The following is a 16,665-nucleotide window of genomic DNA, read 5'->3' on the forward strand; positions in this document are numbered from 1 at the left end:
TGTCTGTATTTAACATTGCACAAGCAGTTCACCAGAACTGCTTGTGCAATGCTGCTCCCTGCAGATTCGCAGCCAATCGACTGCTAGCAGGGGGTGTCAATCAGCCCAATAGTATAGGATCGGGCAGATTGCAGACTGAAGCCTCAGAGGCGGCGGACAAGTTAACTGCTATTTCCGGCAAGCCTGAAGGCTCGCGCTGAAGCAGGAGCATGAAGCTCCATTCAGAGCTTGATAATTCAGCCCCTATGCCTTAGGCGCAATATTTATATTCTATATTAGGTTTGATGCTCCCAGGACAATAGTAACATTTAGAGACCATCATGTTGGATTTATATGAAAAACTCAATCTTAAGTGCTTGTCTGCGGCCCTTTCAAGATTTGCCACCCTAGTCCTCTACCTATGCATAAATGTATTTCTAAAAGAAATATACATAACTGACTTTTCTGTTTGTTTTTAAATGTTCCCAAGTGTTGTAAAAACGTTTATATGAATTTAGTGTCAAACAAAATACACAAAATAAGCAGTAGTTATATATAACCATAACAACGTTTTATTACCATTAAGACTAAACTTGTATTGAAAAGATTTCATATAACAAGACAAGAAAGCAATAGCAAATTGTAACTATCAACTAGATTATGCATAGCGAGTAACTGTCCTAGTACCCAGGGAAGAGCAGAACGTTTTTTATTTTGTTTTATTTTTTAAAATATATAACGGTACAGAGCACAAACTTACTAAAATTATCAGTGCACTGGATGTGGGAGAGCCTCTCTTGACTGTCAACTGTTCCCTCTGCTCTGTTCTTTTATCCATCAGATTAAAATAAAGACCCAGTATTTTTCTGTTCATTTCTACTGTGCATTAAGAAAAAATATTCACGACAAACATGACAACATATCAAACAATATTTCTACACGTTACCTTGATACGCTTGTCAATCAAGTATCATAAGAAAACATTTTAAGACATATACAAACGAAACTAGCAAATTGTTACAACTTAATAATAAATTAACAGAAAGAAAATAAATAAGTTTATATATATATTTATATTATATATACACATACACACACAAGAAATGACACAATAATATGCTTCATCCCATAGTAAGTAAACAAATAGACTAGCCAAACCTGCTATATTTGATTTTGGCCAATGCATTACACCAGCAATTAAATAAATAAATAAATGTTGCAAGCAAATTAAAAACAGTGTTTAAAAATGTGCCAACGCAGCCCTATAAATATTGGAGAAAGGGCTGTAAAGTGAATTTGAAATTCTTAACAAATTTAAAGCAAATGATTATGTTATTTCTAAACACATTACATTTAACTATGATACTAAGATATATAAATGATTCCATAGCACCTACTAATCAAACTAAGGAAGATATTGCCCCCCCCTCAAAAAAATAAAATAAATAATAATAATTAAAAAAAAATTAAGTTTTCTTTTGTTCTGCTGATATCCCGTACTGATGACTTAAAGAAAAATTATCTTGAAATGCACCTCTTGCTTTTTTGGGTTTTGACTGTGGTTTGGGGAACTGTAAAGATCACTCTCCCTTAATCAAAAGTTTTTTTTTTCTTTTTTTGTAACATGCTATGAAAAGATACGAATATTAACTGTTTGTTACCCATCTTTCAAAAAAAACAAAAACATTCTACTATCCAATTTAAAACATGTCTTGTTCTCTAAAAAGTAACCAGTGCAGTATGAATGACAAAGATGTCAATTACCCCTAAATTAGCCAGTCAAAATATTATTTTTTTTTCTCAAATCCAGATTCTCTTGTAAAAATTCTTTATATTTTATAAAAATAGATTTTTTCTGGAAACCCATTTTCAGCAAAGAGACCAACTCTTTGGCAACATTGTTCGTTTATTTAAATTATTTTGCGTCATCAGGTATACTGACCCCTGTCGCCCCCTCAGACTTCTCCTTTCAACACCAAACCTAGAAACAATATTATTGGTTGCAAAAGTTATATTTTTTTTGTTCCCTTTTTGCAAAAACATATTGTTTCATTTTCATATCTCCCTTTCAACACTGGAATTTTTTTTTGCATCTTTCCAGCACTCAAAGGGTTACTGAAAAGGTGAGGGGAGGGTGTCATTTATCTGAAAGGACTCATTTAGTGAACATAAAAGAAAGCTGAAAAAGAAAAGAAAAAAATACTTTTTTCTTTTCTTTATTGTTACGTTTGTAAAAATTGTTTTTTTTCAAGTTTTTTTTAATTATTTTTTTTTTTTACTTGTTCAAATGAACTCATGGTCATCTTAAAAACAGCCACCTTCAAAGAAGGCGTAAAACTAGCCGGCTGGGTTAAAAAAGCCCTGCTCATTGTAATCTATGTATATTATATTCAACGAAGACAGCTATGAAAGAACATTCAATGCATCAAAGTTTTTTGTTATTTTTTTTTTCTAAGCATTATAAAATCCTTTCCGGTTTATCACAGGATATCCAATGGTAATACTTAGGCAACATCGGCTTATAAAGTCCATGGTTGGTTATAAGCCATAAAGAGTTTGTTTTCATCTTCTTTTTGTTCGTGATACGATTTGTTAGGATGATGTAGATAGATTAGAAATTCAAGATTTGTGGGTTTTGTTGGTTTTAAAGGAAACTTGCAAAACTCTGTCTCCCAAGCGGTATCCATTAAGGCTGGCAATAGCCATGGCGGCTTCGTCATAATTGGTCATCGTAACAAAGCCAAATCCCTTGCACTTATTGGTGTTGAAATCACGGATAACCTTCACATTGTTGACGGCACCAAATGGACCAAAGAGCTGCCACAAAACACTCTCATCTGAGTCAGGAGAGAGGTTGTAAACAAAGATGCACCAGCCAGTACCCGTGTGCCCAGGGATATTCATTCCCACCAGGCTTGTCATTCCATCAATTGTAATCGGAGAAAATCTGTGCAAAGAGAAAAAATGTCATCAATATATTGACTAAAGTAATTAGCAGCAAATGAATGGGATAAAATGCCAAATAGTTGATTTTCAAGATGAAAAACCATTTATAGAATGCATAATAATTATAATAAAAAAAGAATAAAGTGACAGAGTTTCTGTAGAATCACAATTAAACCGAATGTTAGGCTGAATATGTAATCATACATTTTTATGGGATTGTCCAATTGGAGATAAAAATGTTTGGTTGCAATAGTCAATAAGGGTTCAGTTGTGTTGGTGTATGTAAGGACAGGGGTCTGATTTGAGTTAGTTTTAGAAACTGTAAATTAATAATGTTTTAAACTATGTTTAATGTTATTTTTTTAATTGATATTTATATTTAGATAAACAGTGACATGTTATGACTAGTAATGACAAAAAAATATTTTAGAGACCAAGAGATTTATTTGATCACAGCAGTAATCCAGATTGTTTTTAATATTAACCTTTTCATTTTAACTTTTATGCATCTTTAATGCAATACAATTGCTTGTAATAATGTCCCAATTAAATTATATATAAACACTTATAATGCAGATTCAGAGGAGTTAATCAACATTATATATATATATATATATATATATATATATATATATATATATATATATATATATATATATATATATATATATATATATATATATATTAATCTTATAGCCAAGAGAAATATAATGTTTTTGGTCATTTGTCTAACAAGAAACCATCAGATATGACCAGGTTATTGAATAGTGCCAGCACTTATACCATATAGAAAGCTGCACACTTTATAAAATTATTGTGTCAAAGCATATGGGCCTCATATTTAGCTAATAAAGAATGGTACTAAGCATATGGATATTTGTCTTATGAATCCCTGAGATGCACATGTCAGGATTTCAATCAGGGACCACAAAGCTTAATCAAATCAACTGAACCACCTTGACATCTTTATTATATGTTTCTGTTATTTTAAAAAAATGTATGCTAACAAACATTTACATTTTAAACTGAGCACAAAGAAAAAACAGATTTGAATCGGTTGCTGGTATATAAGGCTGCAAAATATTTGTATGTCCTTTCTATCAGTTATATTTATATTATTTATATTTTGTGTATGCTATAACCACTTATAAATATGGATACATCAGTTTTGATGCTGCACCTGAACTCTGCGGCTGACCTGTAAATTAAAAAAAAAATGAACGAAAAAATGTGCAATGAGTTTTATCCTTACAGAAGGTAAACAACTCAAAAGAACATAATCTTGCATGCTGGTGGAGAAAAAAAGGATTAAATAAAAACAAATAAAGTTAGTGAATTGAAGAAAAAAACAACCAAACAAAATGAAATAAACTGTAGCACAATTCTGTGCCAATATGGACATCTGGTAATCTGTGAAGTTCTAATTACCTCTTAACGCCATAGGCCATATTAAGCAAATTGTCCAGCCTGAAAGAGAAGGAGTGTCTTTGGGTTAATGTCTTGCAGATGGTAAACGAACTCAATGAAGTGGTTATTAATGACGTCCCTCTTCAACAGAAAGACAAATCTTCTAGCATTTTATTAGACTGCTAGAAATTCGGCCTGTAGGAATTACTTACACTGCATCAAATGGTCTTCCTGCTTTAACCTTATCATCACTAACGCAAACACATTAAAGAGCTTACAGTCAGTGACAGACATCAATGGGTGGGTGGGCGTCTGGAGGGATGGGTGGTATAAATTAAGCCATTAACTCATCCTACTGAGTAGTAATACTATATTTAATATTTAACATTGTATCTATCCCAACTCTGCTCACAAAGGATACTTTGTAAATTATCTGGGTAGCAAAATGTGGTACAAAGTTGGATATTAAATAACCCCTTAAAGATCTTTCCTAAAGAAACCAATGCAATATTTTTAACTGATAAAATAAATTTACATTTTTTTTCTTGTTTTTTCAGCTCAGGGATATTGTTCCAGAAATACGGTCTTCATGTCTTCTTGCAGTCTGAATAGCTTTCCATTACATTTTTTTAAAGCTTGTACAATAATTTAATCAACTGAAGAACCTGGTGATATATACATGTTTTGCTTGTCTTGGAAAACTAAAAATGATCTGTAAAGTTTATGGTCTGCACAGGTTTTTATTTCTGTAAATTATATACACAATAGTAGTTCTACCTTTTAGGGAAGGGAAGAAATATATATTGTAATAGCTTTGCCTATACAGACATTAAAAAATGATAGCACATGAAGGATCTCTGCTTCTCAGCTCTTCCTCTCGGGTTTCTTAAGGACCAGCAGGGAATTTCGGTTCAGAACTGATCAATATTCTCTAAAACTTGGCGAGCACATTAGTTCTCAGCCTTGAATAAAATGGGCCTATGAGCAATTCTTAGTGTGTAATCGATTTACCTTACACAGAGATAAGGGGCCAAGTAAGGTTATATCATCCCTCTCTCCACTGTGGCGCATTCAATGAGGCACTTGCCTCTTGTGTGACAGCACAGCTAAGTATTTCTTTATAGCAGGGATTATTAATCAATACAGTACAGTACTGAGTAGAATTTTATCTTGGTTATGTTAAAATAGATTTGATATATATATATATATACACATTGCAATATACTTTCATTATATATTTTGAAATATTTTCATGTCATTTAAAGGTACATTGTGGTTTAAAAATAATAGTCTAGATTACAAATGGAGCCTGAATTATCATATACTGTATGTCATGTTATGATTCACGCAGCCTCACGCAATCAGCAATGCTCCAATGCTTGCAATGTTTAACCAAAGCATTTTAATGCAGTCTACACTTTCAATGGATAGTGTAAAGTGGTATAAAAGTGCTGATTGTATTGCTCAAAATCATATTGACTTGGTATATACTGTTCACCAACTGTCTTAATTCGCCATACTGCTGCATTTTTATGCTCCACTAGTAATATAGGGCAATAAGTTTTATTTATTTAACCCATTTTATACCCTTATTTTGCAAAGGGTTAAAAACAAAGCATTTTCAGTTTAAATAATACCCCTTTAGAGAGGGCTCCACCTTTTGTAACTGGCTTTTCTAAAATAAGGATCCTTGTAGGTTAGTATTCATTTAATATTTTTTTTAATGTTCTGTAGACGTTAGGTCTTTTATCATTGTATCATTTCTTACGTCAATATATCCATGACAATGAATAACTTAGCCAATGAAAGGATTTCATGCTTATTTAGCATGGGAAACATCGCTAATAGCTATTCAGTAATGTGTGATCTTTGTTGAATGGAATGTCCCGCTAGATAGTAGCACATATGAGTAATCACCTGAATCTCTGCGCCTGGTGGTGGAGGGGGCCGGGGTAACGTCTGCTTGGGGACTGGTAGAGTTGGGAGAGAAGTGCCTGGCTTGTTTTCTGACTTGGGTTGTTGGCAAATTTCACAGTAATTGGTTCAGTTGCTCCACTTGGCTTCTGTCCATTCAAACCCTTTATGGCTTCCTCTGCCTCTATCCTCTTGTCAAAACGGATGAATCCAACTCCCCGAGATACACCTGGACAAAGAAGGGTCATCTTAGGAAGACAGTCCCATAAAGCACATGACAAACAGGTTGAAAACAGGTCAAGTGTAATTTGCTCTCATTACAAAAAATATGAATAATGTAACTCTCTGTATGAAACTGGGCAACAACTTCAACAACTAAGCGCTAGATTACAAGTGGAGCGCTAACAAATGGGCAAATTTGCCAATTTGCAGGTGCGCGATAAATAACCAGCCATTACAAGTGTCAGACATCTGGTTAATTTTCTAAATATCCCCCAAAATTTAGTGTTAGTTTCCTTTTTTTTTAAAAGTAGCATTTAAAAAACAAAAAAAAAATGCACCAGGCAGTATTTTGGGGGCTAAAGTTATTGGCCGTGGGGTGTTAAAAAAAAAACGACATTGAAAAGTGCCTTTACATTGCGGTCTATGGGAACTCTGTATTCCCTGTAAATATATATGTATATGCTTCTATACATATATACTGTATTTATGTGTCAATATGGTATGTACACATATAAACACATAAATATATATGTATATAATTATATACATATATATTTTTATTTGCTGCCCATCGCTGCGTGACTTAACCCCTAGGTGCAGTAGGTCTCACGCCGTGTCCCATTGGAGCCTATCAAAGTGCGCTCTCCCTGTATTGCACCTTACTTGTAATACCAGCGCACATTTGTTTGCACTGGTGTTAGAAAGTGGAGCGCAAATATCGCTTTTGCGGAAGCAATATGTTGCACTCCACTTATAATCTGACCCTAAATCTACTTGGCAAATGCAAATACCCATCTCAGTATATGTCTTGTTTGAGGCCAAATCAGTTCACTTTTGTACTAACTGCACTGAGAGATGAAGGTTTAAATAGACAAACAACTACAAAATGACACATTTTTAAAAAATAACACAGCTGCCATATAGAGGCCTATTTACCAAATGTCTGTCTGACCTGGTCCGACAGTGCGGATCAGGTCTGACAGACATCGCTGAATGCGGAGAGCAATACACTCTCCGTATTCAGCATTGCACCAGACCAGACTCCTGTCTGCCTCATCAGAGCTGGTGTTTCTAGTGAGCCTGGAGGCTCGCCAGAAACACGGGCCCTCAAGCTCCGTACGGACACATACACTCTCCTACTTCAGTATGCTCTCATGGAAGGCAGTTATATTTCAACAAAGGAGACAAAGAAAAAGAGGAAAATTTGGATAAAAAATAGTAAATTGGGGAGGTCAGAATTGTGGAAAATGAATGTCCCTTTAGATTTCAAGGTAAGCCAAATTAGGTAAACAGAAGACAGTCTGTCTATTTCTTTTTATCCACAATTTAAACATGTCCATCAAAACTGGCTGATATTTATTATCACAAAGTTTATTAAAGGGACCTGAAACCCAACATTTTTCTTTCATGATTCAGAATACAATTTTAACAATTTTCCAATTTGCTAATTCACTTCATTCCTTTGCTATCCTTTGTTGAAAGAGAAGAAATGCACTACTGGGAAGTAGCTTAGCACATTTGGTGAGCCAACAATAACAGGCATATATGTACAGCCACCTATCAGCATCTAGCTCTAAGTAGTGCATTGCCACTTCTGAGCCTACCTAGGTATGCTTTTAAACAAAGTAAAGTAGATAATAGAAGTGAATTGTAAAATTGCATGCTCAATGTGAATCATGAAAGCTAAATTGACTTCACTGTTCTTTTAAGTTTTGTCACCTGTATCAACAGCAATACTAACTCACATCACAGAGGAATAAATATAAAATATTTTCCACATTTAGTCTTTTCTCAGGGTACATTTATTCTAGCATAAGACACAGAGCTCTATGGGGGCTTGATATCTTGATAGACCACCAGAAATCGAAATATATATTGTTACTGTTTAACTTCTTTTGAAGCCAATAATGACGTATTGTTCCACATTTTTTTAAATGTCAAATAAAGACAGTTTGCAAAATATTTCTCACCTGTAACCTGATCCACTAAAATCCTTGAGGTTATGATGCGCCCGTACTGTGAGAACAGTTGTTCCAGTTCTTTCTGGGTCATGTTTTTTGGAAGGCCGCTAACGTATAAGTTAGCATCTCTGATGGATGCGGAGCTGGGACGGGCATAAGAAACCTAAAAAAGAAGGGATGATGTTAGGGAGATTGCAATTCTTTTGGCAAGCATTGTTAGTATAGAGTATTAAAGACACATGCACATACCTAAATATACCTGAAGATACCAAGAGAACAAACTAATGGGTCAATACTGATTCTTTGCAAAGTCTTATCAAATGATTTATCTTAAAACTCCCCATAGGGTTATATTTATCATAGTGAGAGCGGACATGATACGATGTAGCGTATGATGTCCGCTGCACATCAATACGCTGTCGGAATTTATCATTGCACCAGAAGTTCTTGTGAACTGCTGGTGCAATGCCGCCCCCTGCAGGTTTGGGGCCAATCGGCCGCTAGCAGGGGGTGTCAATCAACCCGATCGTATTCGATTGGGTTGATTTCTGTCGGCCCCCCCAGAGCAGGTGGTCAAGTTATGGAGCTGGGTTCTTTAGACCGCTGCTTCATAACTTTCGTTTCCGGCAAGCCTGAAAGCTCGCCAGAAACAAGTGGCATCAAGATCCATACGGAGCTTGATAAATTGGCCCCATAGACTTAAAGGGACACTAAACCCAACATTTTTCTTTCATGATTCAGGTACAGAATACAATTTTAAACAACTTTCCAATTTACTTCTATTATTTAATTTGCTTCATACTTTAGATATCCTTTGTTAAAGAAAGAGCAATGCGCATATGTGAGCCAATCACACGACGCATCTATGTGCAGCACCCAATCAACAGCTACTAAGCCTATCTAGATATGCTTTTCAGCACAGAATATTAAGAGAATGAAGCAAATTCGATAATAGAGGTAAATTAGAAAGATGTTTAAAATTGCATGTTCTTTCTGAACCTTGAAAGAAAAAATGTGGGTTTTATGTCCCTTTAAATAGTGAATTTTGTTGATAAATCATTAGATACATTTTATTTAAAGGATTGAAATCAATTGAGACACAGTGACAACCTGCGCTAATCCAGAGGATGATCGCAATCTAACTTTTTAAAACTATCGGCATGTTACTGGATGCTAATGAACCTTTTTCGGCATTGACACAATAACACAGCTATTTTCATTGTTTAACACAAGCACTTTTTATATTATTGCTTCAGGGAACTATAGCCCTATATTTAAAGGGACACTAAACCCAACATTTTTCTTTTGTGATTCAGATAGAGCATGCAATTATTAAGCAACTTTCTAATTTACTCCTATTATCAATTTTTCTTCGTTCTCTTGCTAGCTTTATTTGAAAAAGAAGGCATTGAAGCTTTTTTTTTTGTTCAGACCTCTGGACAGCACTTTTTTTTATTGGTGGATGATTTTATCCACCAATCAGCAAGAACAACCCAGGTTGTTCACCAAAAATGGGCCGGTATCTAAACTTACATTCTTCCATTTCAAATAAAGATACAAAGAGAATGAAGAAAATTTGATAATAGGAGTAAATTAGAAAGTTGCATGCTCTATATCTGAATCATGAAAGAAAAAATCTGGGTTCAGGGACATAAAAACACACACAAAAGATATTTCATGTTTCAGATAGAGCAAACCATTGTAAATTTAAAGGGACAATACATAAATAGAAATTTTCAGCAATTAAGCTCTGCACTACAAAATACATTTTTAAAAATAATTTACTACTTTCATCTTGTTTTGCAAATCAAGGATAGCTCAGGGACACATCTCTTGTCTGGTGGATTCCATGTTCCCAATCTCCACTGCTGTGGGCAATAGAGAAAATATTTAAAGAGCATGTGCTCTGAGCTAGCCAATCACTGTGTAGCATGTCATAGGCAAAGGTAAATGTCATCATACTAAAGCATGATGGAGCTACTGCAGCTTCAGCAGAGTAAAAAGAACATGCACACTTTTTAGAGGTAATTTAAAGCAAAAACAGGCAAAATAAATAATGTATATAATTGTTTTATTTTAATTAATTATCAGATGCACAGCTGAATAAACGAAACGCTAATCTTACTCCGACATCGAGGCTCATTTAACAAGGGGTGGACGGAAATCTCCGCCCCTGTCTGTTCGGCATTGCAGCTTGCAGGCAGCAATATGCTCTCCAAATTTATAGTTGCACAAGCTGCTGCTTGGGCAATGCTGCCCCCTGCTTGTGCTCGGATTTACAAACCCCACTTTAGAGTTGACGTAGCAGGTGCTTAAAAGCTGATTTCACAGATTCTAAAATGGAGCATATATGCACCTGTTTATTTCTCTGCAAGCAAACAAGGTTTCCAGGCAGGAAGCTGTCCACCTGTGTTCACGGGGAGAGAGTCAGTATCCACTGTTATTAGTTAAAATTACACACAAAACAGCGCATACCCACTAGGGCGGCAACCCATCTGATATTTTACTGACAAGTGGGGTCAATCACAATTCTTTAGAAAAATGTATTTAATAACTATTAACAGAAAAACAAATCAGGTAAAAAACAATATACAAATAATACACGTGTCATTCAACACACAACTAAATATAATACACTGAATTCCAAACATGTAGCTCAAGAATACACATAATTGACTCTGGGCAGGATTACAAGTCGCACAGCAAATCTGTTTTTTTGCCGTTTGCGAAAACACAGCGCTCGTTAACACACGTAATCCATAAAGCCAATTTGTGTGCGCGTTCACGTATTCCCCCATAAAAGTCAATGAAGAATACAAATAGAAAAAAACAAACTAAAACCCTAATCTGTTGCGCAAAGCCCATGACGTATTCTCCTCGAAAGTGTACATGAAAATGCGAATATTTCATATTGCAAGAATGTTTTGTTAACAGAATATGTTCTATGTATTTATAAATAAATATTTTTCTATGTATGTGATGATTTTTGAACTGATATATCTATTTATTGTGAGATATGTATATGATTTTTTTCATATATATATATATATATATATATATATATATATATATATATATATATATATATATATATATATATATATGTCTAGATATCTTGAGATTTTATGTGAATATTGCTTTGAAGATCCCTCTGAGATTTTGTTTAATATGCCTTAGACTGTAATGTGAAATATTTCCTTTATCGCCATAGTTAAACATATCTCTATACATATAAATGCATGTTTCTCTATGTATGTGTATTTACTGTATGTCAATGTAAAATCCATCTGCTTTTTTTCCCTAACATTTGAGATCTCCTATCTTTTAGCCTTTATAACTTTTGTGTGCAATATTTTTTTAAATAATTTTTATTAGAAAGTGTTAATATGAGTGTAAGTGTACTTTGTAATGTATTTTGGAAGTGTCTCGTGAAACTTTTATGTTGCGGAAAACTGTTAACTACAGCTCTTCGAGAGCGGAAAGGATTGTTGCGTAAAAGGCGATTGCACGCTTGCACTCACGATTTTTCAAGACTTGCAATATCAGGGCAATGAAAATTGCTTGTGAAAAGACCACATCCACGGAAAATACATTTTGCGCAACTTGTAATCTTGTCCTCTATGTGGTGCACACTCATTGCAAAATAAGCACACATACTGCAGAATTAAAGCAGGTACTGTCTTTATCTTGCCGATCCTTTACAATACATGCGAGTAATATTAGTCTGTGAGGCTTGAGGAGAGAATCTGCAGCTGCGTATCAGTGTCACTGTCTATATCAGAATCTTCCAGTTCAGCATATTAATTGTAAGCTGCAGCATAACACAACCGATAACACTGTACAATGCAGGGACCGATATCCTTCTCAGATCACACCATAATTGTATAGACCTATGCACTAAACAAATAAACCCCCAAAAAGAACTAGGGAAAAGAAAAGGGTTTATCTAGCACTCTTTCTCAATAAAATATATATAGGTATAAAACTTAAACTTTAATAAGTATGAGTAAAAATAGCAGGTATACCTGCTTACCAAAAAACAACCACCACTATAAAAACTGTGGAAATACCCCCCTGTTTCCTGGCCGATAACTGCAGACGTCGGCTTAAGGTGCCAGACATGAATGAATCCAACAACTACTGGGTGTTCCTGTAATGATAAGTGGCATATGCATATGCCACTTGTTCTAATGAGAGGTTTGCAAGGGTTAATAATAAGATAGTGAATGGAGGGGATTAAGAAACCAATTATACTTATTAAGGGTTAAGTTTTACATCTATATATATATATTTAATTGAGAAAGAGTGCTAGATAGGAGGATTATACTTTGTTACAAAGGGATCCTACGATAGCATTCCAACGACAATCAACCTCCCTGGTGGATGAGTTGGTTAGGTTTTATTGATCAAGATACTAAGTTGTATCTACTAGAGGACAATACAGCTGTCTCTACTTTTAACCACCTACCCAAAGTACACAAGTCCTTGACCAATAAACAGGGAAGGCCAATTGTCAATGTAATTGGCTCTCTGCTTGAGCATCTATCCGAGTGGTTGGATGATGTGCTACAGCCAATGGTGAGCAACCTTTGGAGTTATCTGTCAGACACTAAACATGTCCTCAATCTATTGTCAAATACAGTTTAGCAGGATGAGTATAGATGGCTCACTGTGGACCTTAGATCACTGTACTCCACTATACCTCACGACAAGGAATTGGAAGCAGTCAAATACTTTCTGGATAGAAAGTTTGGCGAAGATGAGCATTTTGTGGAATATGTGGTTAACATCACCAGATTTATGCTTACCCACAATTATTTCGAATTTGGGGGGGGGGGGAGTTCTTCCTTCAGAGGCGTGGGACAGCAATGGTAGCTAAATTTGCCCCCTCATATGCCAACCTGTTCATGGGTTGGTGGGAGCTGTCCCATGTCTATGGGGGAGTAAACCCCTTCAGACAAGAAATATTGTGGTATAGGCGCTTCATTGATGACCTCCTCTTTATTTGGAGGGGCTCAGAGGATACTATGGGGAAGTTTGTCTCATATTTAAATACTAATGAGGCTGAAATAAATTTGACATCGGAATCTCATTAAACGGAGATTAATTTTCTGGATTTGACAATAAGGGGAATCACAGACAAAAATAGTGAGACTGAGGTCTATCGTAAACATATCTCAGGTAACTCTCTCCTTAATGCCCCCAGTTGTCAACCACAGAGAGTATTCAGGGGTGTAGCAAGGGGTCAATTCATACACCTCAAAAGGTTGAATATGAAAAACAAGCCGTTGACCTAACAGAGAGACTGAAGGAGAGAGGTTACAAGTTACCCACTATACTTAGCTAGGAGAGCCATTAAATCATTGGACAGGAACAAGCTTTTGAGTAGGGCCAAGCCACAATCACAAACTCATATAGGTAATGCGAACGGCAAGGCTGTATTTATTACAGAGTACTCACAACAATATCCTCAAATATGCAAGATTGTCAAGAAACACTTCCCCTTACTTTTAGCTGATGATGGGCTTTAAAATATAGTGGAGAGAGGAATAAGGTTTGCATACAAAAGGGGTAAAACAGTGGGGAACATAGTGTCCCCTAAGAGACTAAAAGCTGAGGCCAGTGACAATTCTTCCTGACTCAGATTCAATGGGATGTACCATTGCAACTATTCGGCCTGTGTAGCGTGTGCTAAGGCACAATTATGTGATAGCTTTAGCTCTTTGGCCACAGGTGAAAGGTTTCAGATCAAACTTTGCTTGAACTGCCGCTCCATGTATATTGTCTATTTGATTTCTTGCACCCAGTGCGGACTCCAGTACGTGGGTCTCAGTACAAGAGAATCCCGGGTCACAATTAAGGAACATCTTGCGGACATTAAGGCAGGTACACTCACCACACCTCTTGTTAAACATTTTTCTCAATTTCACGATAAAGACGTGAGGAGCTTCAGGTGGAACATCATAGGGAGGGTCCTACCTGTTAAACAAGGAGGCAGTAGAGCCAGGAAGCTGACAGAAAGAGAGGCCTTCTGGATATTCAGATTAAAAACTAGAATACCAGAAGGCCTTAACTCTGATTTTGACCTTATATGTTTCTGGTAAACAACTAGCATAAATCTGGTCAATGGTTATCCTATAGAGTAGTGGTTTCTCCTTAAGGATAAGGGTCAATCATTGTTGTGACATTATAATCTTGGAAGGTATGTTGTGTTATGTTTGAGTACAGTATATTGTTAATACATCCTGTGAATAACACTTAAGAGTTTCTATCTTGACCGGTAGCATATTCACATATTCCAGTACCCTGTAATCAAAGACTAGTTTAGGAGTACCACATTTAATTCTTCTTTGGTTTGTCTAGTTATGGCTTTGCTAATTATATTTGTATTAGTTTATGTACACTGGAATTTACTGTTGGATATATTGTTGCTTGCATTCCAGAGTCCCATTACCTAGTTGAACTTTGCCTGTGTGTTAAGACCCCCCCCCCCTCCACATGTATGGTGGCAGGAAAGCAGCATGAGTTTTTGCACAGACTGGACTTCCGATTGGTTAGTTTTTCAGAAGGTGTGTACCTCTAGCCCAATTGGAGTACAGGATAGTGTTGGTATATAAATCCAGTGCAAAACAATTTACATGAGGCTTGTCAGCCTATGGTTCTATTTCCACGTAACCTATTCAGTGTTTTACCCGGGGGTTATATGACCATATTGTTTTAACAAATTTTCAATAAAGTAAGATTTTTATCCTAATTTTCACTCAGTGCTCCTTAACTTTCTTCACTAATACACCTTACACTATAGTACATAATTAACATATAATACAGGGCATAATGTAATACACCTTACACTATAGTATATAATTACCATATAATATGCAGCATAATGTAATACACCCATACACTATAGTACATAATTACCATATAATACAGGGCATAATGTAATACACCCATACACTATAGTACATAATTACCATATAACACAGGGCATTATGTAATACACCCATACACTATAGTACATAATTACCATATAATACACTGCATAAGTTAATACACCTTACACTACAGTATATAATTTCCATATAATATGCAGCATAATGTAATACACCCATACACTATAGTACATAATTACCATATAATACTGGGCATTATGTAATACACCCATACACTATAGTACATAATTACCATATAACACTGGGCATTATGTAATACACCCATACACTATAGTACATAATAACCATATAATACTGGGCATAATGTAATACACCCATACACTATAGTACATAATAACCATATAATACTGGGCATAATGTAATACACCCATACACTATAGTACATAATTACCATATAATACTGGGCATAATGTAATACACCCATAAACTATAGTACATAATTACCATATAATACAGGGCATAATGTAATACACCCATACACTATAGTACATAATTACCATATAATACAGGGCATATTGTAATACACCCCTACACTATAGTACATAATTACCATATAATACACTGCATAAGGTAATACACCTTACACTACAGTATATAATTACCATATAATACACTGCATAATGTAATAAACCATACACTATAGTACATAATTACCATATAATATGCTGCATAATGTAATACACCTTACACTACAGTATATAATTTCCATATAATATGCAGCATAATGTAATACACCCATACACTATAGTACATAATAACCATATAATACAGGGCATAATGTAATACACCCATACACTATAGTACATAATTACCATATAATACACTGCATAGGGTAATACACCTTACACTACAGTATATAATTTCCATATAATATGCAGCATAATGTAATACTCCCATACAATATAGTATATAATTACCATATAATACACTGCATAATGTAATACACCTTACACTACAGTATATAATTTCCATATAATATGCAGCATAATGTAATACACCCATACACTATAGTACATAATAACCATATAATACAGGGCATAATGTAATACACCCATACACTATAGTACATAATTACCATATAATACAGGGCATAATGTAATACACCCATACACTATAGTACATAATTTCCATATAATATGCAGCATAATGTAATACACCCATACACTATAGTACATAATTACCATATAATACAGGGCATAATGTAATACACCCATACACTATAGTACATAATTACCATATAATACACTGCATAAGGTAATACACCTTACACTACAGTATATAAT

The 16,665-nt window shown here is 35.0% G+C and overlaps 1 protein-coding gene across 1 annotated transcript in view; it reads right to left on the bottom strand.

The window, feature by feature from the left end:
- Window positions 1-528: 528 nt before the first annotated feature.
- ELAVL4 (ELAV like RNA binding protein 4) overlaps window positions 529-16,665 on the bottom strand; it is a 119,093-nt gene continuing 102,956 nt past the window's right edge. The window contains exons 5-8 of the mRNA XM_053694011.1: window positions 8,439-8,592; window positions 6,250-6,475; window positions 4,354-4,392; window positions 529-2,926 (exon numbers count right to left, since the gene is read on the bottom strand). Coding sequence (XP_053549986.1) covers window positions 2,599-2,926; window positions 4,354-4,392; window positions 6,250-6,475; window positions 8,439-8,592 — 747 coding nt within the window. The 3' untranslated portion in view covers window positions 529-2,598. The remainder of the gene's footprint in view (window positions 2,927-4,353; window positions 4,393-6,249; window positions 6,476-8,438; window positions 8,593-16,665) is intronic.

Source organism: Bombina bombina, chromosome 10 (assembly GCF_027579735.1).
Source record: "Bombina bombina isolate aBomBom1 chromosome 10, aBomBom1.pri, whole genome shotgun sequence".
Taxonomy (NCBI): Eukaryota; Metazoa; Chordata; class Amphibia; order Anura; family Bombinatoridae; genus Bombina; species Bombina bombina.